The following is a 22,929-nucleotide window of genomic DNA, read 5'->3' as shown; positions in this document are numbered from 1 at the left end:
ATACACACAGTAGTATAACCAAGCTTGTTTTTTTCACAAACCAAATTATTTTTAAACTGATTTTAAGAATTTAAACTGTAAAAAAGATTATTAATGGAGAAAAGTGTTAAAACAACATATAAAAGTCTTCCTCTCTACTAAGACTGCTTAAAGGTCATAAATTCCTGTTAAATCTAAAGTGAGGCTTCTGCTTTTAGGCGAAGGCAATGAAGAGATCGGGAACATGATTCAGAACTACATCAAAGAAATTGAAGAGCTCAGGTATGTTTGACTTATTTTCATGACTTTAAATAAAATGTTCATGATTATGAATTGTGAGCAAGCCTTTCAAATGACTAAGCACAAGCACTCATACTGCAATCCAATGTTTACATAATTAAAAACGAATATGTTTTAAGGGCAAACTACAGACAAAAAGAAGAATTAATGAAGTCTTGTTCACAATTTTTTATGAATTAAAAACATATTCTTATAATGTGAGCTTGTATTCGCACTTGACCGTAACTTTTACCCTCTCTCAGAGCTAAACTTCTTGAAAGTGAGGCCGTGAGCGAGAATCTCAGGAAGAATTTGTCTCGGGTCTCGACTCGCTCCTCGCTGTACGGCGGCCCTGGCTCCTTCTCCTCCCTCCTGGCTCCGGAGAAGGAGGCCAGTGATGTCATCGAGATGGCCAAGAAAGACCTGGAAAAGCTCAAAAAAAAGGAGAAAAAGAAGAAGAAGAGGTAAATAAAAAATAATCATCTGTTGCACTCTATACACCTTTTAATTCTTGTTTACTCTTATCTGACTTGGCGACGACCATAGCCAGATGCTTGAGCTACGCCTTACTGATTGTGATTATTTAATCTCTCTCAGAAACATTGAACTCTGTCGAGGTGTAGCTGTGTTTATGCTACAGAAAAAATGATCTAGTTTTAAGCTCTCAATGTTTAAAATCTGTGGAACTGTTTCCCTCCTCTGTCTAGTGATCTACCACCTAATGGTTTTGGTTATGGTTCCCAGAATCCTTTAATCTAATGCAACTCTTGACTGGCCAAACACATTATACTTAAATTGTACCCTGGGTTTGAGCGTTAATTCAATGGAAAATCATCACCTGTTTGCTTTAGTGCTGTGTTCCATATTGCCCCAAAACTACTCAGCAGTATACGTTCCTGTATCCTTAATGGACGGTGTTTCCAAATGTTCAAAACATTTTTTGCTTTGACCTACAGTACTTAAGGAAACTCCATCTGTACTATCTCAACCTATTGATTTAGTTAATACAGCTTTAACAATCTCTGTCAAACCAACTTAGATCCAATTAAATACAAATCATTTAAAGAAGCCTGGCCTTGAATAACAATAACAATATTGTAGAAGAGCAGAAAGGAAGTGAAAGAACATAACAATAATCACCATTATTCACGATTTCTCTTTAATTCCATTAATTGACTTAATACCCCCCCCCCCCCCGTTCTGCCAGCTCCTTCAAATAAACAAAATTTATCGTTTTTTTTTTTTTTTTTTCCAGCAAAAACATCTCATATTGTACCGACAAATACTGCAGCACATACTTACATTTAGCTTAATGCGCAACACAAACACAGGAGTAAATTAATCTGCTCATTAGCTTTCACTAAATGTTATTAAAAGGGAAAATTAATCTTTCAGTTTTTGGGGGTAGTTTTAACGTTTGCTACAACTAAGCTAACCTGCTAGCAGTAGCTGGATGCTAACACTGCCAGTTGATGGGAAATAGGATATGACTTTATTGATCCCCAATGGGGAAATTCGGGAAATATATAATTAATTCATCTGTTCTGAATTTCCCAGCCGTTTTCATTTAATTTCTCATTCTAAGCTTATCCATACTGTGTCTCACAAGCGTACCGCCTCTCTACTTATTAACATTTTACCCGACTCATGCTTGAATGACCTTATTGGTGCTATGGCACCTGCTTACTTAACATCATTAACTGTTCTATCACTGCCGGTTATTTTCCCAACTATTTTAAACAAGCAAGCATTCAGCCCTTTTAAAAAAAACAAACAAAACAAAACAAAAACCCGACCTTAATCAATCACAGACCCATTTCCAAACTTCTTTTCAAAGGTTCTTGAAAAGGTCAACTTAAGCAACCTGTCAATCTGTTTAAAAACATACACCACATCCTGCGTTAACTTTGAGCATTTAAACAAAGCATTAAACACTCACACTGATTCACCTTCTTTATGACTTGTGTTGCCTTTATTTAGAGATGGGACAGTGAATAGAATGAGAAATTAGGGACAGAGAAAGTTGAATGGGCAGGGAGTAACAAATCGGATTTGAACCCAGACTGCCCACTTCCCTTCACATTTCACATAATTCAAGGATATCAAACATTCAAATATTATTTTGTTTGATTTGGTACCTGACACTGCACTGAATATATATTATATATATTGCACATATTTTTTTATTGAATTTCCACTTACACATTATGTGGCAATGTCACAACTTTATATGCTTCCATTAGGAAATATTGTTGGGGTCTATTGATTTTTCATCACAACACTTTTAGGATAGATGAGGTCATTATCTCTATCTCCATAAGCAGGGTCATCATTTGAACCGTTTTTTCTCGAGTCTCTACACTCGCATATGTTTGCTCTCTCACTCTCTGTTTCTCCCTACATTTTTTTACATTTCCCTTTCTTGTCCCAACTTCGGCCTTTCTACCTCCTCTACCTTCTCCTCATTTTCAACCCCATCCTTCCACTTTTTTTCCACGAAGACTAAGACGATATGACGAAAATCACCACCAGGCGGTTGAACAAAACAGGTTTGCTGCAGCCTTTCTGGGTCAAATCTGAAACCTTTTCAATTACCAGCTGTGCACATCCTCTCCTTAAATGCACTTAGTAACTGAAAGGATTTCAGTTGGTTGTTGACCTGGCTCAAAACCCGCACCTCTCTTTTTAAGCTCCCATATTAACTGATCTTGAACTTCTTCTGCAATGACAGGTGGTACACACTCCTGGAGCGACGCAGATGTTTTAACCATCTTTTAGCTCCTTCTCGTAACCTTCTGTTCCCTCTCTTATTCTCCCGCTTTCCTGCACATGGCAATATGTTGATCAGAACACATCACAATTGGTTTCTTTACATTGAAAAAATTAAAATTGAAATTGAGGTTGAGAAAATGTCTCTCAGTTTGATTTTTAAATGTTTGAAAACAGGGGTCTCCAACTGGTAGCTTTGGAGCTACTGGTAAATCGCTGGCAGGTTTTCAGTAGCTCACCTGTAGGTTGATTGACTGTTACAATACAATACAATAAAAATAAATAAATCTCTTCCCACTATTCATATATTTGGCCCTTAAAAACAAGTGTAATGTAGTCATGTTTTCTTGGCCGTTGATGTGATGTTTCAGTAACATAGCTAACTGTGTGGCACAATAAGAAGTGTAAAATATTCACGTTTTTTTCTTGGACCTAGATGTGGATGTAAGATTATTGATAAGCAATTTTTTGGCTTATTGCAATTTTACACTTGTACAAATAAGAGCTTAATTCAGCCTATGTGTGCTATGTAAATAGATGCAAGCGATGTGATGCAAGTAGCTCTTGGCCACTTTCATTTTTTTCAAAGTAGCTCTCAGATGAAGAAACGTTGGAGAGCCCTGTTTTAAAAGTATGGTCAACACATCTTTGCAGAGTGCAGCAGCCCTTATCTGAATGAAATCAGATGGCAACAACTGTTTTCTTGTGATCATTTTGCCTCTCCCAGTGTTTCATCAATGTTTCCCCCATGCAACCACACTGAAATCTTTCATTCATCAACACTCATTCTGCATCCACTCACCACCTGATCAAGTGTGCAGTCATTTGCATGTAAACCAAATCCATTGATTCAAATTGCACTCAGTACAAACTCATCAGCACAACAAGCACTGGGTTGGCTTCATTATTCTACAAACGCTCTTTTCTCCTTCAGTGTTGTCAAAGAAGAAGTGCCAGACAACGAGCAGGAGCAAGGCAACGATGATGCAGAGGTGGTAAGTGGACATTCTCTCGACAGGTCTTTGAAATTTCTATTTCAACATTGTTTATAGATGATTTTCCGTGTATATCCTGTTCCTAGGAGGGCAGTGACCATGAAGAAGGCGAGGATGCAGATGGAGAGGAGGAGGACTTTGATATGGCGGGAGATGAGACATCAGATGAGTCCGACTCTGAAGAACTCGAGGAGAAAGGTGAGATTACACCACACAGCCATGTTTTCGTTGACATTATCAGATGAAGAAAAAAAAAAGGAGCATACAATGATAGTTGTTTATTCAATGAGGTGTTTTTATGTGCAGATAACGTCCAGGCGGACCTTGCCAACATCACCTGTGAAATCGCAATCAAGCAGAAGCTGATAGACGAGCTGGAGAACAGCCAGAGGCGTCTGCACACTCTGAAACAGCAGTATGAGCAGAAGCTGATGATGCTGCAGAACAAAATCAAAGACACGCAGCTTGAAAGGGACAAGGTGCTCCATAATATGGGTAAGAGACACATGCACAAGACTGGTTTTGAGACTGTTGGACCGTCTTCAGGAGTGATGTGCGGAAATATCCGTCCATCTGAAATTAATAGGCGGAGTTGGAGGTGAAATTGTAGTGTTTTTGTCCAAAATCATTTTTCCAGAAACTACAAAGGAGTAGGGTTGCAAAGGGGTGAAACGTTTCTGGTAAATTTCTTGTACATTTTTGGAAACTTTCCAAATTGGGAATTGTGAATTAACAGAATTTGAGGATGGTTTAATCGAACTGTATCATATCCAAGCATAAATATAAACATTTAGATTAGTCCTAAGCAGACGTCCATGCAAAACAAAAGTGCAATAAAAAAACCTTTCAACAGATTTACTTCACATTTTTAAAATATATTACCCATAATATCATCTAAAATGTGTTGGCTTCGGTAGTCTTGTGCTCTGGGCTCAAAGTGTGGTCCAGGGTTTGAGAAATCATCTGTAGGGGGCGTGTCCTCAACAGCCCTGCAGTAAGCAGTGTCCTCTGTGCATGTGATTGAGGAGTAGCATAGATGTTCAAGTATACTTAAATGAAATCTGGTTGTTTTTATCAAGATTATGCTAAAATGCATTCTCCCCAACTATATTTTAGCTCATTAAAGTAAAGTTTAGGGCCAACATTCAGTTTTGTAAATTCCTGTTTTTTTACCAGTTTATTTCTGTTTCTCTCCAAAAAAAATTCCATTACTTCACATGGAAAGTTTTTAATTTTGAAAATTCCTGGAATTTTACAACCCTATTGAGGAGCACGTTTTTAAATATATCTATTTTAAAATATCAGGCCATTTGCACCAAAGCAGCAAAAGTACTTGTGTATTTTAAACAAAAAACAAAAGAAGATCAAAGCTCAAAATACACAACAACAAAAAGACCGCTCTCTTCATATGTTTTTCATTTCTCAGGTTCGGTGGAGTCAGGTACTGAGGAGAAAGCCAAGAAGATCAAAGCTGAGTATGAAAGGAAGCTGGGCTCCATGAACAAAGAGCTGCAGAAGCTCCAGTCAGCTCAGAAGGAGCACGCCCGCCTACTGAAGAACCAGTCACAGTACGAGAAGCAGCTCAAGAAACTGCAGACGGACGTGACCGAGATGAAGAAGACCAAGGTATTCATTTTCTATGTTCTTTTTTTTTTTTTCTCACACTTTTTGCAGTTTTTTAATCATATTGTGATATCTGTCCACCAGGTGGTACTAATGCGTCAAATGAAGGAGCAGCAGGAGAGAAACAGAGCCCTGGAGTGCAGGAGGAACAGGGAGATCAGCTCTCTGAAGAAAGATCAGCGCAGAGCAGAGGTAAAAGGGATATTTGTTTACATAACGGATAAGGAAAGTCAATATAAATCAGAGTTTGCGCAGTGTTGGTAAACTATTTTTGGAAAATATGTTTTTTAATATTTTGATTTGTAATGACTTCTAATTCAAGGTCCTAGTTTTCTAACTCTCCACTCACTCCTTTATTCTTTCTTAATGTCTACTAACAGCACCAACTGAAGCAGATGGAGGCCCAGAAGAGACAACAAGAGTTGATTCTTCGCAGGAAGAATGAAGAGGTGAGACATGCACAGTCATAAAAGGGACAGTACGGAGACTATCAATCGAATTGTTATTACCGGTACTTATTTTTATTATTAGAAAGTGCAAAATGTGTCCCTCTTTTTTTGAACTATCCAAGGTCACAGCGCTAAGGCGGCAAGTGAGGCCTCTGTCCGGAAAGGTGAGCAGGAGGGTAAGCATACCTGATCCCCACCACGAGCCATCACAAAGAGCCACACCAGCAAGGCTGCACACCTCTGGAGCGTCGCAATCCAATGGAGCAAGGTACTCCATCCAACACATGGATGTATCTCTACACTGCATTAAATAAATATCTTAGCGTGTCAGTGTTTTAGTTTAATTTTCTTTTCAAACAGATTTCATTATACTTATTTGAGTCTCATATATCGGACGTATCCAGAAACATAAATTAGTATATTTCAAGACATTATAAGCAGCTGACTTACAGCAGATTGGATTGGGACCCGGAAGGTCACCGGTTCACGTCCCAGTGTTGACCGATCCTGCCAGTTTCCAAACGTCGCTCCACCAGCTCAGGAGCTCTTGCCATGTCCAGTCCCTTCACTCTGACATCTCTCCGTTAGTGCATGTCCGTAGGATTCTGTTTGTGCATGTGTGTTTATTTCAGCCTACGCGTGTAGCATATCTCAATAACAGAGTGTTGAGCCGAATTTTCCAATTTTCTTCTTCTGAATTCACAATGCAGACAATGAAATGCTTTCCAAATCGCGCTGCAGAGCCATCAATGTTTGTGTGCTGGTTGTGCGTATTGAAATGTGACTTGTGACAATGTGACAGTTATTTAGGCATCTCCTTTCCTCAGTCTTATTGTTGGTCTTATTTTTTGCAGGAATATCTTGAAATGGGAGGTTTATCACTGAACTTGCCAGATGAATGTGGCTTATATTATGTGTCAGGAGATATCGACAAATAAATGAAGAAAAAAAAACCCGCTTGCTAAGTTTTGGCATTTTGCAGTGTAGATGTGTGTGTGGGTTTTTTTTTTTTTTTACACATAATGTGTTTTTATTTTAAGATTTCTAAAAGAGCTTTCTCCCCAGGAGTTCCCCTGTGCGGATGGGAAGTATCTACCTCAACAGAACGGCCAGGGCTAAGTGGCAGACACTGGAGAGACGCATCAGCGACATCATCATGCAGAGGATGACCATTTCGAACATGGAGACTGATATGAACAGACTACTGAAGGTAAGGTTTTTATGGGTTTGTAAATAGAAGAATTATTTTTCATCTGAATTGTTATTTTTCCCCTTTGAATTTCAAACCTTTGTATACCTTTAATTTTTATCATGTATTGTGAAATGTCGTCGATAATTCTGAATACCAAACATTCAGTTAGATGTTAACAAAATGTACATTTTGGAAGTTGATTGTTCTTTATGTGAACTTCCTTTACCCTTTTTTTTAAATTGTCGTTGTCCTTCTTTCTTTCTACTATGGATTACATCTCCCTTGTCTTTGCCAATCACTATAGCAACGGGAGGAGCTAACCAGGCGGAGGGAGCGGGTGTCCAGAAAGAGAGAAAAGATGGCTGTGGATGGTGCAGACGCTGACCGCTCCTTGACCTCCTTGAATGAGGAACTGGAATCTCTCAGTGCTAACATAGACTACATCAATGACAGCATTGCTGACTGCCAGGCAAACATCATGCAGCTGGAGGAAGCCAAGGTGAGGTGGTGGGGAATCCCATTACTCTTTTAAGAAGAATTCTAAACTTTACAGTATAAAGTCTTTGATGTTACATCTGGTATTTCCATGGTAATGATAAACATGACATTTCTGTGATGGCGGCTCTCTCGGCAGCCGCCAAGATAGACATGCTTACAACTATTAAATAGGATAGGATAGGATATAACTTTATTGGATACCTCTATAAAGGATACCTCTGCTTATGATAGCTGTTGAAAGCGAGGTAATATAAGTACTCCACAAAAAATATATATAAGATATTCCAGATTCACATTTTTAATTATTTTTGCTATTTTAGTGTGGAATTTCTACATATTAGGCCTTTAGCTTACAACCTTTATTTTGCTAAACATAGCTTGGTATGATTTTGCTTATGAGGAGCAAAATCATAATATCATAATATTTGCATGTCAAACACAGCGTTTTATCTATTCAACAATTTACCTAAATTAATCCATTCTAAGTGCTCAGTCTAAATGAATATAGTGTACAACCTAGCTAAGGTTTCCTTAGTAAATTGGTTTTATTCATAGACACTTACTATAGGTAAATGTTTAGTAAACAACACTGTTGTGTAGGAATTGCAGGAATGTGTTGATGATGCTGACAGATTAAATTAAAATTTGTTCTTACTTAAATTGACACAAGTTCACATTATATTTTCTTGAATTTTCCTGTGTATACACTGTCGTCGTTTCCATTGACCTGTGACTGAGTTTCTTGCAAACTAAATGGATGTGTTCTCTGCTGGCATGCAGGAGGAGGGAGACACGGTGGATGTTAATGCAGTAATCAGCTCCTGTAATTTATCAGAAGCCCGCTTCCTTCTGGACCATTTCATGACCATGACCATCAGTAAGGTAACTGCCTCCCAATTTTTGACTTCTTATTTAGTCTTCTATGTAATTGGAGTTTTATTTGTTTTGGATATACATGATAAAAAAGAGTCTAGGAAACAAGGATAGATTTAGGATTCAAAATATGTAACTAGAACTCAAAACTAGTACATGAGCTAGGGAACTACTTAACAAACTGGCGTTGATGTAAATGAAAAAAAGTGACAAGAAAACGACGTGATACTAGGAAACAAGCAATTGATTAAGGCGAAAACGTCACAACCTAGGAAATAACACAACAAAACAAAAAAATTATCTTTTCACCAAGGACATAGGCTCGCACAAAAGGAAGCAGCTAGGAATCAAGAAAAAAAGCCCTCAAGCAAGGACACGAGCTAGGAAACTATGTAACAAGCTAGAAAACAAGGAAATTAAAAGGGAACTGGGAAACAAACTAGGAAACAAGAAAACAAAATAGGAACCAAGCACACAGGCTTGGATTGCAAAGGAATAAGAGGGGTAACAAAGGTAACGAGCAACCTACCTTAGGACACAATAAAACAAGGAGGTGAACTAGGAAACAAATAGAGGAGACTTTTATGCTGAAAAGAAATCAAACTACAGTACATTACCTAAAGGGTGGCCATGGCAGCTCGCCAAATTCAATTTCACATCATGCAACAGGATGTGGCTTTAACTTAAAAAATCTTGTTCCAAACTTAGACAAACTTTAAATTTGACGTTTTACCCATATCCACATGATATAAGTACAATTCTGACATAGCCCCACCTACCCGATTTGACATGGCTGAGGTGGTTCATTTTGTGTCCAAAACAAAAGATCATTTCAAACCTGTTTGCCTGTTCTGTGTCAGCTGAAAACACTGCCATTACAGCACACTCTGCAGTTGGACATTTTGCCAACATGCACCACAACCGGATGTGCACAAACGTGCAAGGGCCCATCAAGTGCTGCTTGAAAGCCTCGTTGAAATCCTAGTTTTGTGTCTATAACCTTCATATGGACATCTTTATTTTATTTAGAAACATGGACAGTGCACATTAATGAAACATGCCAGATTCTATCCTTAGGCTAATCTCCATCTGCAGTCCCTTGGCAGGTTTGAGGGTTCAGATACACAAATTTACATAAATCCACAATTACAAGCAAAAACAAACAACAACATAAACTGTACATTACAGACAGAGACACATTTGTAGAATAATAAAATAAGTGGCTGCGTGATGTTTGTCAACAGCAGGATAAGGTACCATACAGAGTTAAAGTGCTGGCACAGGAGGTAAAGTGTCTGAGTATTAAAGTGCTGGAGTATTGCACATGATTATGAATTACTGGTGTAATTGCACATTTGCCCCGGAGTCTGTAACTTCAAAGTGCTGATGTTATTGCACAAAGCCCTATTGCATAAAGGTTGCATATACAGATGTGTATTCACATATTATTGCACTGGGGATAGCTCCAAAGTTGTAAAACATTTTTACTGTAGAGCACTGTAAAAACAGATATTTAAAAATATCTAAAGAACCTTTCATTTGAAGTGATGAAAAAAAGTTAAAATTAGATAAGATTCAATTTGATTCAATTTGTGTTAGTTCAAGACAAAAATAAATGTAGTACTTACAATAACAGAGGCTACTTAAGGTAATGACACAGAGCTCTCATTAGGTTTTGTCTCATCTAACAAAATATAGATACAAAAGTATTAATTGCTGGGTCTGTTGCAAAATCTGTCCACAACATCCTGATTTACAGGGTCTACAGGCGTCTCAGAAGGAATCCCAGCTGAAGGTGATGGAGGGCAGATTGAAGCAGACAGAGATCAACAGCGCCACGCAGAACCAGCTTCTGTTCCACATGCTGAAGGAAAAAGCTGAAATCAACCCTGAGCTGGATGCTCTGCTGGGCAGCGCCCTGCAGGGTAGGAAACATAGACAGATCAATGCCACTTTCGACATGTCAGGCACAATGGCATCTTCAGATCATCATTTATTTTACTTTATGGCTACACTTTATTTTGTAGGCCGCATTTGAGATGAGAAAACACTTGACTTCTAACGAATCCCCTCAGACACAAAAAGCTAGCCTGCAAAACAAAGAGTACCTTTTTTTTTTTTTTTTTTTTTTCATCTTTGAGTTGACTTTGATTTGTCTGTTTTGTTTGTTTGTTGTGTGAACTCAGAGTTAGGTTACCTGTCGCCAGGTGAGTATGGAATGCATAGCTATGTGGCTGTGTTTGAGACGTGTGGGAGCTGCACTCTAAAAGATTTCAAAATAATTCGATCCCGATCAAAGACAACTCTACAATTACCGAAAGAGATACCTACGTAATAGTATCTTCTTTTTTAAAAGATATATCTTTTGTTGCCAAAACCCCTTTTTTATGAAGTAGTTACTTTAAAGTAATATTGAAAGTTGACTTTAGTTTTCTTATTTTCGAGACATTACCTGAGTAGCTGTTAACTTTTTGTAACATAGATTAATAAATCTTTTAGTGTGCATCAACCGGTCCTTTGAAAAACTAATTGAGCTGAAGTAACTCTGCCATGAAGTGCATGATGTAAGCTTCCCTTGTAACCCCACCTGCTACTGTTCTACGTACTCAGGTTGTTGTCGTGGCATTAAACAGCAGAAATATCCATGTTGCAGTTTAAGTTAATGTGTAAAGCAGTTTGTCTGTGTTACTGTCTCTTGTGCTTACACTATTTTTCCATTACATGACAAATACTAGCTTCCGGCCACATTACACTGACAACACCCCGTTGTGTTTACCTGGTGACCCCTGACCTTATTATGACCTGCTAAAGCTGTAATCAGTCATGCTGTATTTTTTTTTAGCTCTGTGAATAGATTTTGTTATCTTAATTTTTCTGTACAATATGTATTTTTTTTGTTAAAAATACATATTGTACAGTTAAGAAAAAATTACAAAGTGAGTTTTTTTTTTTTAAAGTCATGATTTATCATAATTCACTAAACTTGTTGATCTGTTTTAATGTACAGAAAATGGAGACGACAGCAGTAGTGACGAGTCTTCTCCCAGTCCAGCCACAGAGGGCAGGTAAATGCAAAAACACTATATGCTTTTTTCAGGTTACCAAGCAGATTTGACTTTAGAAACTGTCCGACTTATGCAGAATAAACGTTTGTCAAAGTGGTAAAGGCAGTTAAAATGCTGGATTCCATCTTCCAGTGACTTGGTGTTTTACAGGGAAGCCTTCCACAGACGAGACAGGACACTTAAATAGAAATCGTGATTGTGAACATTATACATTTATGCACAGTTATTGGCTAACATTTTTTATAAATGATAAATGTATATAATGACATTCAAAACATCTGTCAGAAAAAAAAACACTGAAGGGAGATTGTAACCTATGGATCGTGAAACATTCAGAATTCATAAGTACTGCAGGGTGATACTTCATATGTCGTGACAGAAACTCTGTTTACGTCACATGACACAACGCGCCAATAGAAAACAGAAATGATTGCTTTCTGATGTGGTGGTGTGGGGAACAGTTGTCAGCAATATACAGTGTGATGTATTGGCTACTGAGGTATTAATACCAATCTATGTATGTATACATTAGTACACTACAATAAAATCAGGAAGTATAGAGTCTCAGAACTAATGGACTACCTTCCATGGCTTCCAGTTTAGCCAGCAGGACTTGTGGCCTTGATGTCCCTTTTTGTGCTTTGCCTTTGTTTATAGTACGACCAGCAACTTGAATAACCAGGAAGAAATTGAAGTTAAAGTTGCACTCAAATTACATCATATTCTGCCTCTTCCATACTTACAGATTATGCATCTTTTTGAAGAATCTGCAAACAGATTAGGCGGTGTATCATACTGTCCCAATAAAAAGTCTGAAGAAGCACCACATTTTCTGCTGTTACTGCCAAATGCTCGGTTTGCCAAAAGGTTTTTTTGTCTCTTCATATTTTAGAGCCAACTCTGCAATTTGTATACAGGCATAATAATACAACTTCTGCTCAACTAATGCTATTCTCACTGTTTTGTTATCGCTCATCATGAGAGTTGGCATGTTAATGGGGGTTAATAATTAAAATTAGTTTAAAAAAAATCTCTCTCACTTTCTTTCAGCACACTGGCATCAGATCTAATGAAGCTATGTGGTGAATCCAGACCAAGAAGCAAGGTACTTAACTATGCATCTGATTTACAGTTAAAGGCCCAGCTTTAGTCATCACAGTACACATTATATACTTCAGATCTTAATATAAACTATGTGTTTGCTATTTTACTCTCTTTGACTTTGACTTGTTTCAATTCAACCGCGGTTATTTGTAGGACTTAAATCATTAACTTAATGGTCCATTGACTCATGGGTCAGCTCGATATTGAGCCAAACATTTCTGGTCCTTCAGGCTCGCAGGCGAACCACCACCCAGATGGAGCTGCTTTATGCCAGCAGTGGAGATCCGTCATGTGAATCCCCAACTGGAGACTTCCCAAGCCCTCTGCTGGCCGTCTCAGAGTGCCTGGAAGGGTCAGACGTGCAGGGTCACATGCTTGGTCAAACCCCTGATCGTGAGCAAGCTGTTTCCCCTTCTGCACTCTCTGCCAGGACAGTTGGCCTGTAAGTATTAAAGGCCGCATATTTAAGTGCAAAACAATTATTTTTAGACATTTTTCAGTTTTAAATGTTGAGTGTATGTTGGTGGAGGGATGCAATCATGAGCTCGTCAGCCAATGCCAAAACTTTAGAATTTAAAGGCTGTTAAGGTTTAGGTTACTCTGACAACGTAGTAAATTAACCCTTGTCTCTTTTAACAAATGTAGTTCTGGATCCAGGTCCCCAACAGGGACTGAGAGGAGGCAACCTGAGCGCTCACCTCTAGCCCGAAGAAAGTTGCAAGAGAGAGGAGCCACAGCGACACACATTCCAGCACCCACATACACACCGAGCACAGCAGAGGCGAAAACAAAAGGCAACGACTACAGAGCACAGTGAGTCAGAAACACTTTAAACTTCAAGAATCACAGTCACAGACATTGACTGAGCTGACATAACTTTTCGTTAATTTATTGTACAGTACTTTGGTCAGCTGTGGTTTTTTAAAGTGCTTAATTAAACAAAGTTGGATTGGATTGGATTCTGATTCAACACTTATTGTACATGAGAAGTAGTTAAAAAAAACAAAAAAACATGATTCTAAAGGGAATATTCAGTGATTTGCAGTTGTAGCTCCATTCTCATCAAGTTTTTTGAAATCCTTATCAAATCAGCAAAAAAAATTGTCATTCAACGCCACAACCTATTTGACAAATTCTTCACTGTGTGCAACATATGAAACACTGAGAATCAATTACAAAAAAAAAAATTTGTAAAAAAAATTACAGAGAAAGAGAAAAAGATATTATTGTTTGAGTGCAGTGATCTTCTTTTCTCCCTGTCCTTAGAAAACAATTTGATGGGCTTTTTTGTTCATTCTCTTTCAGGTTGGATGAGCCGGCTGTATTTGAAGGACACAGGTAACACCTCTACCTTCTCTCTAAAGTCTGCTTTCTGAATAGGCATCCATTACCCCCGTCCCTTTTCAAAACCAACTGATCGTTGAAAACGCTCCTATATTAAGCTGTCACACACATACAAGACAAAAGAAATCACTTTGAGTTTCTTTTTTTCTCCAGAGGTGTTATCAATCCTGTGACTGCCCCTAAGAACAGCCGAGGAGCCAAACTCCAGTGTGTCTATGTCGCAGAGGGGCACACCAAGCCTGTTCTCTGTGTCGATGCCACAGATGATCTGCTCTTCACAGGTTCCAAAGGTAAAAAAAAAAAACTAAATTGCAAAGACTCTTTCCTTGTTCACACTTTTTTCTTCAACTGCCAGGATGACGCCTGTTTTACATACAACGTGGAAAAAGGATGACGCCTTTTTAAAAAGCGCTGCGCCTGATGCCCTTTTCAGTTGAATTGTTTGAACTTTTTCGAGAAGTGCTGTTTGACGTCAAGCGCCTTTCTGACAGCTGACCAAATAGGACGAGTCGAGTAGGTGCGTGTGTACCTTCCCTAGTAACCCACGTCCCTAGTTACCGGTGCCCAAAAAGATTTCATGCACCCGTGACACCTTTGATGACGGCACATTGGTTGTTCAGGTGCATCCTCCACCTTAAAACTCCAAAGCTTTCAAGATTCACAGGCGACAGTGCGAGATAATTAGATGTACGTGATATAAAGCTCTATATAAACCTTATAAACACACACACAAACACACATACTGTCATTTTTCTGAAACAGCAAAAACAAATGTTTTATTCTGAAAATAAACCAGAAGTTTTAATGTTGTAGGATGACTTCCCATCCTGCTTGTTCTTTTCTGTCTGAATTTATGCGATCCTGCTCGGGCCATTGTGCAAGAGGCGCTAAAGGCAGCTTTTTTTTTTTTTTCTGAAAAAAGAAGTCAAGTGTAAACACAGAATTAAAATGCTCTATCGAGCTCACTGTGCTTTATTCTCTGCTTTTTTTCAGACCGTACGTGTAAAGTCTGGAACTTGGTTACTGGCCAGGAGATCATGTCCCTGACAGACCATCCCAGCAGTGTTGTCTCTGTCAGGTACCAGTTTACAACATTAGGGATGTGTGAAATAGCGATACATGTATTTTGGTTTAAATAAAGCTAATTTTAAGCTAATTGTTCTTGTTTTTGTTTATTTTACAGGTACACATCTAGTCTCGTCTTCACAGTGTCCACAGCTTACATTAAGGTCTGGGACATCCGAGACTCAGCCAAGTGTATCCGCACACTTACGTAAATACACCGTTTCTTTTTTGACTTTTTTTTTATGTATATTAAAACAATAATGCTAATAGCACGTTTTTTTTTTATTTTCTGCATGTCAGGTCATCAGGTCAGGTGGGTTCAGGTGACATCTGTTCATCTGCGAGGACTTTAACAATCCCACCTGGAGAGAGTCAGATCAACCAGATCGCTCTCAACCCAAATGGCTCCTTTCTTTACGCTGCTGCCGGCAATGCTGTACGCATGTGGGACCTCCGCAAGTACGTTACCAAGCAGTAGAGTTCGTACTGTACAAACAAATAATTTACGTGATTATTAATCTCATTTTATTTTCTGCCTTTCTCTAGGTTTGTGTCCACAGGAAAGCTGACTGGCCATTTGGGACCTGTCATGTGCCTGACTGTTGGCAAATTTGGTACTGGACAAGATGTTGTCCTCACTGGCTCCAAAGACCATCACATAAAAGTAAGTGATCAGTAAGTAAGTATGAATGCAATGTACGACTCTGTTATGAAATGTAAATTTGATAAATGTGTTTGTTTCATAGATGTTTGAGGTGGCTGAGGGGGCTCAAGGGAGCATCAGCTCCAGCCAAATGTTTGATCCTGCTCATCAGGACAGTGTTGAGTCTCTGACTCTGCATGGGGATGTTTTCTACAGCAGCTCCAGGGACTACCACGTCAAGAAGTGGGACTTAGCAAGTAAACAGCTGCTTCAGGTAAGCTGCGTATGCAAGTAAACAACTGTTGCAGCTGTGATCTGATAACACAGCAGCAGAGTTCATTCATAAGCCAGAAACCCTTGTTCCAACCAATAATGTAATAAAGGCCAACAAAGTACAGTAATACCTGTGCGCCGACGTGAGTGGCCGCACATTCAGTAGCTCCGTCCCTGTCGTACTCGTCTGATATGTTTTTCGTTTGTTGTAGCTCTGTGCCAACTTCTACTTTTATAGTTTTTATAGTACTATACTATATAGTTTTTATAGTACACCTTCAGTGTATAACTTTATGTATCCTATGGATGCTTTTTCGTGCTTTCGTGGAAATAGCAGCGGAAAACTTTCTTATTCAAGGGAAACGCTGCTCTCGCTCCGGTCAGCGGGACAAGCCGGCATCGTTCACCCGATACCAGAGGAGCTGAGGCGGCGGTACAGAGGCTGTAGAGCTGGGGCTCTGGTAAGGGCTAAGCTAGCGGCTAAGCGATGGAGGTACAAGCCCTCGGTTCCGGTGATAGTTATGGGGAACGTAAACTGTCTAACCAACAAGACAGACGAGCTGGCTGCTCTCGTGAGGAACAACCGGACATTTAGAGAGTGCAGTTTAATGTGCCTCACAGAAACCTGGCTGACTCAAAACACCCCGGACGCTAATGTGGATCTACCGGGCTTTACTACAGTGCGAGCGGACAGAGACACGAAACGCAGCGGAAAACGGAAAGGAGGAGGACTCGCGCTGTTTATTAACAACAGATGGTGCCACCATGGACATATTACGGTGAAGGAGACAACGTGCAGCAAAGACATCGAGCTGCTGGCGGTGGGTCTCCGTCCTTACTACATGCCCAGGGAGTTCTCTCACGCGATCGTGGTTGCTGTTTACGTTCCACCCCGTGCGCACGCCGAGACTGCGTGTGACATCATCCACGCGACCACCTCAAGATTACAAACGCTGCACCCTGATGCTTTCATCGCCATCTCAGGGGACTTTAACCATGTTACATTGAACTCCACACTACCGGACTTTCACCAGTTTGTAAGCTGTCCCACCAGGAAGAACAGGACAATAGACCTCCTGTATGCAAACATGAAGGACGCCTACACTGCCACCCCCTTACCACCTCTGGGGAAGTCCAACCACAACCTGGTCCTACTAAAGCCACAGTACAAAACTATGATCCAGAGACAACCGATAACTACTCGCACCTTCAGAAAGTGGTCTCCTGAGGCAGAGGACACTCTCAGAGACTGTTTTGAGACCACTGACTCGAGTGCCCTGCAAGAGACTCATGGTGATGACATTGAGGGGGTCACACACTGCACAACTGACTACATGAACTTCTGTATGGACGTTGTGGTTCCCACTAAAACTGTGCGCTGCTTCCCGAATAACAAGCCCTGGATCACCAGCGATGTCAAGGAGATCCTTAACAGGAAGAAAAGGGCATTCAAGGAGGGAGACCAGGCAGAGCTGAAGCGTGTGCAGGGGGAACTCAAGGTCAGACTCCGAGAGGCAAAGGAGGAGTACAGAAGGAAAGTAGAACAGAAGCTGCAGCAGAACAACATGAGGGAGGTCTGGGAGGGAATGAAGACCATCACAGGCTGCAAAAAGAAAAATAACAACGCAGAAGACGGGGACCCTGAGAGAGCAAACCAGCTCAACTTGTTTTTTAACAGGTTCGACAGCCCCGTCGCTGCAGCCAGTGCCTGTCCCCCCAGCACCCCTCTACACACCCCCTCCCCCCTCTCACTCCCCCCAACACCTCCACCAGGACAGACACAACCTCCAGTGACAATCCATCCCCCCTCCCCCCCACCATCACCAGAGACCAGGTGAGCAAGGAGCTGAAGAGACTCCGCCCCAGGAAGGCAGCAGGCCCGGACAAGGTGTGTCCCAGGATGCTAAAGGCCTGCTCTGCTGAGCTGGGGGAGCCACTTCAGCACATCTTCAACATGAGCCTGCGGCTCGGGAAGGTTCCTGTGCTCTGGAAGACCTCGTGCCTCACCCCTGTCCCCAAGAAGAAAAACCCCAGTGAGCCAGGCGACTTCAGACCAATCGCTCTGACATCCCACGTTATGAAGACCTTCGAACGGCTGCTGCTCCAACACCTCAGACCCCAGGTCCAACACGCACAGGATCCCCTGCAGTTTGCATACCAGGCAAAGGTGGGCATGGACGATGCCATCCTCTATCTTCTACACAGGGCTTACTCTCATCTGGACAAAGGGAGCAGCGTAATGAGAATCATGTTCTTTGATTTCTCAAGCGCTTTCGACACCATCCATCCCCTCCTACTGAGAGACAAGCTGACCGAGATGAGGGTGGACTCGCACCTGGTGAGGTGGATCACGGACTACCTCACAGAGAGACCACAGTACGTCAGACTGAAGGACTGCACATCTGACACTGTGGTCAGCAGCACTGGAGCACCACAGGGGACTGATAGTTGCTTGTGTCAGGGATGGACAGGAGGAGGAGTACAGGAGCCTGATCGAGGACTTTGTGTCGTGGTGCAGTGACAACCATCTGCAGCTAAACACCTCCAAGACCAAGGAGATGGTGGTGGACTTCCGAAGGAACAAACCACATCTAGAACCTGTTTCCATCGGGGGGGTCGACGTGGAGGTGGTCAGGACCTACGGGTACCTGGGGCTGCAGCTGGATGACAAGCTGGACTGGTCGCCTAACATGGACACTACCTGCAGGAAGGGACAGAGCCGTCTGTACTTCCTGAGAAGGCTGGGGTCCTTCAACATCTGCAAAAAGCTGCTGCAGATGTTCTACCAGTCTGTGGTGTCCAGCGTCCTCTTCTACGCAGTGGTGTGCTGGGGAGGAAGCTGCAAGAAGAGGGACGCAGCACGCCTGGACAGGCTGGTGAGGAGGGCCGGCTCTGTGGTGGGCACAGAGCTGGACTCACTGGTGACAGTGGTAGAGAGGAGGTCTCTGGACAAAATGCTCTCCATCATGGACAACACACACCACCCTCTGCACAGCACCTTCACCGGTCAGAGGAGCATGTTCAGTGACAGACTGCTGTCACAGTCGTGCTCCACGGACAGGCTCAAGAACTCTTTTGTCCCCCTGGCCATCAGAGTGTACAACACTTCACTGTCACGGCAGGGAAGAAGCACACGGTGAACCCTGGACTCTTTTTTTCACTTTTTCTCATTCCTCATCTGCACTGCTGACCTCAGAGTCAGCCCCCAGTTGGACACTTTAATGCATATTGATAGTCACCTTACTGAGCACTGGTCACTTTAAAGATAATCACCCTAATCATGTCTGGTTTCATCCTACTGTTGTGTTTAGCTACATCTGTAATGGTTGACATGATCACCCTAATTAGGTCAAGTTTCACTCTATTGTCTTCAACACTTAATGCTAATCTGCTCCTCAATAGTTGGGTACTTAAATGAGGATAATCACCCTAATCACTCCTGGTTTCACCATATTGTCTTGGACACTTAATGCTAATCACTGCTCCTTTATGTTGGTGAGCCAATTTACATTCCTGCATTGACTGTTTAACGACTGTACTCACACCTCTGGCACTACCTCAAACACCTCTGTACATGCACATGTAACTAGTTTCTAGAAGGCCAGCACTTTGTTTCTCAGGTCCCTTAACTGTTTACAGGTCTCTTTTAACCAACACATGTTTTTCTCTCCTCACAGGTTATGTACATTATGCTATATAAGTTTTAAGTCTAATTGCTATTGCTAACTGCACAGGTTTAACATATAATTATCTTTACTCTTAGTCACATAGGGGCTGCTAAATCTTGTTTGGGGGATTATTGTATACAGAGGGGAGGGGGGACAGCGGGTGTGTATTGTAACTAATGTCTTGTGTCCTGCCTGTCTGTATACTGCTACTGGATGCCTTGAATTTCCCTCGTGATCAATAAAGTATCTATCTATCTATCTATCTATCTATCTATCTATCTATCTATCTATCTATCTATCTATCTATCTATCTATCTATCTATCTATCTATCTATCTATCTATCTATCTATCTATCTATCTATCTATCTATCTATCTATCTATCTATCTATCTATCTATCTATCTATCTATCTATCTATCTATCTATCTATCTATCTATCTATCTATCTATCAATAACATTATCATTTTGGCCGTTTTAAATGTAATAGAGACAATAATGTAATAACTTCACAATAATGAAATAAAGTTTTTAAGCAGATGACATAATAATATTTTGCCAATAATGTAATCAGACTCCGAAATACTGTATTATTAATCCCAGGGGGAAATTTGGTTGTTACCTTTGGTTAAAAAACACTGTACAGAATTAAAGAAATAATTTAAACTTTGAAATAAGGTAAAATAGAGATACTAAAATAAGCAATAAGTAGCAGGTGGAATAATAAGCTATGTAAAAGTGCAAATGACTTAAAGATGGAACACAAAACAATATTTACAGTTACTTGTATATACCACTCATTACATTATTGGCTAAATGTTTTTACGTTATTGGCCTGGTATTAAAAAAAGATCCTTTAAAAATGTAAAAACTGCAGCACATAATGTAAAAATACCTAAACAGATTTTGTGCAGTTTGCTCCTCAGAAATACTGAAGGTATAGTGGATGGCATAGTCGTCACATTCAAGTATGCGTGCAGCACTCTCTCTAGTGATGCTTGTGAGAGCCAAATTGAGAATTATTGGTTTTTACAAAATCTTTATTTAGAATATTGTTAATTTTGCTTAGATATGTAAATTAATTTTTTCATTTAAGTGTCTCTCCTAGGTGTTGCATTTTCAAATGAATTTACCACATTTTTTTCTTGGAAAAATGTTCATTTCTTGGGGAAAAAAACAAAACAAAAACGCCATTTAAACGCAAAAAAAGGTCATTTATTTCCAAGAAATGTTTTTATGTAATATTACACTGTCTGCTGCAGTTACTTCATTTTCAAAGGATTTTAATTTTTTTAATACTAGTCCAATAACAAAATAACCAGCCAATAATATATTAACTTTATTACATTATTGGCAATTTATTTCATAATTGGCGTTATTACATTTAAAATGGCCACAATTATTATGTAATTGGCTGTTGGTTGCTACAAACCTGTTCTTTGGATTTCAGTTTATATAATCTTAAAAACAATAATGTGATCTGAAATGCTGATTTAAACTGCCCCATCTAACTGGCTGTTATTTCCTTTAGCAGTCTGTCAATGCTCAGGCAGACTGGGTCAGTGCTCTTGGGGTGGTACCAGGCCACCCAGTGCTACTCAGCGGCTGCAGAGGAGGGCTGCTGCGCCTCTGGCACACCGACTCGCTTGCAACCCTCGGTGAAGTCCGGGGACACGACAGTCCCATTAATGGTCTGGCCACCAACAGCAGCCAACTGTTTACTGCCTCTGAGTGAGTGAAAAAAAAATCTCAAATTAATGCTTTTTCATACTTTTCATGTCTGTAATTCCATAATGTTTAAGCCATTTTTAAATTTATGAATTTACTTTTGATGCCGGTATTGATCATGATTATGTGTCGTGTTTTGTTTTGTTGTTGAATTTTCTTTTTGTGTATTTGGCAGCGATCGCACTGTAAAGATTTGGGAAGCCAAGGGATCTCTCGAGGAAGGACTTTACTGACAGACGATTTCTTCTAATCATCAAACTGACCTGAAATAAAGCATCATCTGTTGGCCTTTACTGAATCAAAATAACTTCTATTAGAGGCTACTTCATTTCACCTGACTCGCTGAAGTGTTTGAGCCTGAATGACTGCATCTTGCACTGAAGAAATAACCTATAAACGTCACTGATCCTTACCTGAGGCTCCATGTTGATCAGTTTCAGGAAATGAGATGGAACTGATCTTTTTTTTTCTTTTAGCTGAATCAGGACAGATCACAGTGGATCCTCCGAGGTACCCAGGTTCATTTCGAGCACTAGACCGCTGCTATGGACGGCAACTTTCATACCTGTAACAAACACAGTACATTGAAAGTAAAAAATATAAATAAATAAGCAATCCAGGGTTATCTGCTGTGCTTTGAACATTCCTATCTCCAGTTCAGTCCAAGACAACATGGATACCTTCTATGCACACTGTGACTTTTCTCCGAGCTGCTGGGGAGAAAAGTTGAATGAAATGTCTTGCTTCCTTTTGTCAATTACTGTTCATCAAAACTAAAGCGAGGCTGAAGAGTCTGTGTGTGAAGAGAAGTCATGGAGATCTCTTGCTCACCAGCGATAACTTTGAGTCAACCCTCTGTGTTCGTTTTGATTGTTTTTGCTCGGTAGGTCATTTTGAGTGTGTGTGCGTATGTTGTCTGTAACCAGCGACCTTACAGCTGCTTAAATTGCTTATGGTCTTATTCCTCAGCTGCTACTGCCAATTCCTCTGTTGGAACTTGCCTCAAAACAAAACATTCTGCAATCCTTTGACAGGGTCCCCTTAACCTCTTGATGCCTGAATTTGTCTCCAAGTATTAAAACATTAAAAAAAATTTTAACATGTTTCTGCTTTCAAGTAGATGCTAAATTAAGTTGAGAAAGTTAATTTAACAATAGCACATAAAATAGATATTACGTAAAAATAGCACATAAATAGCACATCAAACGGATTGTCCTATGACAAACTAATGCTTGCAAAAGGTTCCTAGGTATGTATTGAAAGTGCATCAATCGGCAGTGGAGGAATACGGACGCTATTTTGGCTGCATTTGGAGCAGAAGTGGTTTGATGCAAATTCGCAACAATAGGCGTCAAGGGGTTAAATTTTCCATGTCATTTTTAC

The 22,929-nt window shown here is 40.3% G+C and overlaps 1 protein-coding gene across 3 annotated transcripts in view; it reads left to right on the top strand.

The window, feature by feature from the left end:
- LOC306818092 (kinesin-like protein KIF21A) overlaps positions 1 to 22,585 on the top strand; it is a 42,114-nt gene extending 19,529 nt beyond the window's left edge. Inside the window, exons 10-36 of one of the 3 annotated variants that reach the window (XM_079335464.1) lie at positions 198 to 261; positions 522 to 722; positions 3,962 to 4,022; positions 4,109 to 4,220; positions 4,329 to 4,517; positions 5,449 to 5,648; positions 5,730 to 5,837; positions 6,026 to 6,094; positions 6,217 to 6,362; positions 7,160 to 7,304; positions 7,591 to 7,785; positions 8,565 to 8,666; positions 10,417 to 10,582; positions 10,844 to 10,864; positions 11,665 to 11,722; positions 12,773 to 12,827; positions 13,057 to 13,268; positions 13,472 to 13,639; positions 14,132 to 14,164; positions 14,324 to 14,460; positions 15,164 to 15,248; positions 15,354 to 15,443; positions 15,536 to 15,694; positions 15,782 to 15,899; positions 15,982 to 16,152; positions 21,353 to 21,549; positions 21,722 to 22,585. In XM_079335464.1, the coding sequence (XP_079191590.1) occupies positions 198 to 261; positions 522 to 722; positions 3,962 to 4,022; positions 4,109 to 4,220; positions 4,329 to 4,517; positions 5,449 to 5,648; positions 5,730 to 5,837; positions 6,026 to 6,094; positions 6,217 to 6,362; positions 7,160 to 7,304; positions 7,591 to 7,785; positions 8,565 to 8,666; positions 10,417 to 10,582; positions 10,844 to 10,864; positions 11,665 to 11,722; positions 12,773 to 12,827; positions 13,057 to 13,268; positions 13,472 to 13,639; positions 14,132 to 14,164; positions 14,324 to 14,460; positions 15,164 to 15,248; positions 15,354 to 15,443; positions 15,536 to 15,694; positions 15,782 to 15,899; positions 15,982 to 16,152; positions 21,353 to 21,549; positions 21,722 to 21,779 (3,320 nt within the window). In that variant the 3' untranslated portion in view covers positions 21,780 to 22,585. Of the gene's footprint in view, positions 1 to 197; positions 262 to 521; positions 723 to 3,961; positions 4,023 to 4,108; positions 4,221 to 4,328; positions 4,518 to 5,448; positions 5,649 to 5,729; positions 5,838 to 6,025; positions 6,095 to 6,216; positions 6,363 to 7,159; positions 7,305 to 7,590; positions 7,786 to 8,564; positions 8,667 to 10,416; positions 10,583 to 10,843; positions 10,865 to 11,664; positions 11,723 to 12,772; positions 12,828 to 13,056; positions 13,269 to 13,471; positions 13,640 to 14,131; positions 14,165 to 14,323; positions 14,461 to 15,163; positions 15,249 to 15,353; positions 15,444 to 15,535; positions 15,695 to 15,781; positions 15,900 to 15,981; positions 16,153 to 21,349; positions 21,550 to 21,721 lie in introns of all 3 variants that reach the window. The other 2 variants (XM_079335466.1, XM_079335465.1) reach the window with 2 other exon arrangements.
- The last annotated feature ends 344 nt before the right edge of the window (positions 22,586 to 22,929 follow it).

The sequence above is a fragment of the Symphodus melops genome, assembly GCF_947650265.1.
Source record: "Symphodus melops genome assembly, chromosome: 22".
NCBI lineage: Eukaryota > Metazoa > Chordata > Actinopteri > Labriformes > Labridae > Symphodus > Symphodus melops.
Note: the sequence above shows the minus strand (reverse complement) of the source record. Positions and strands in the feature narration are given on the sequence as shown.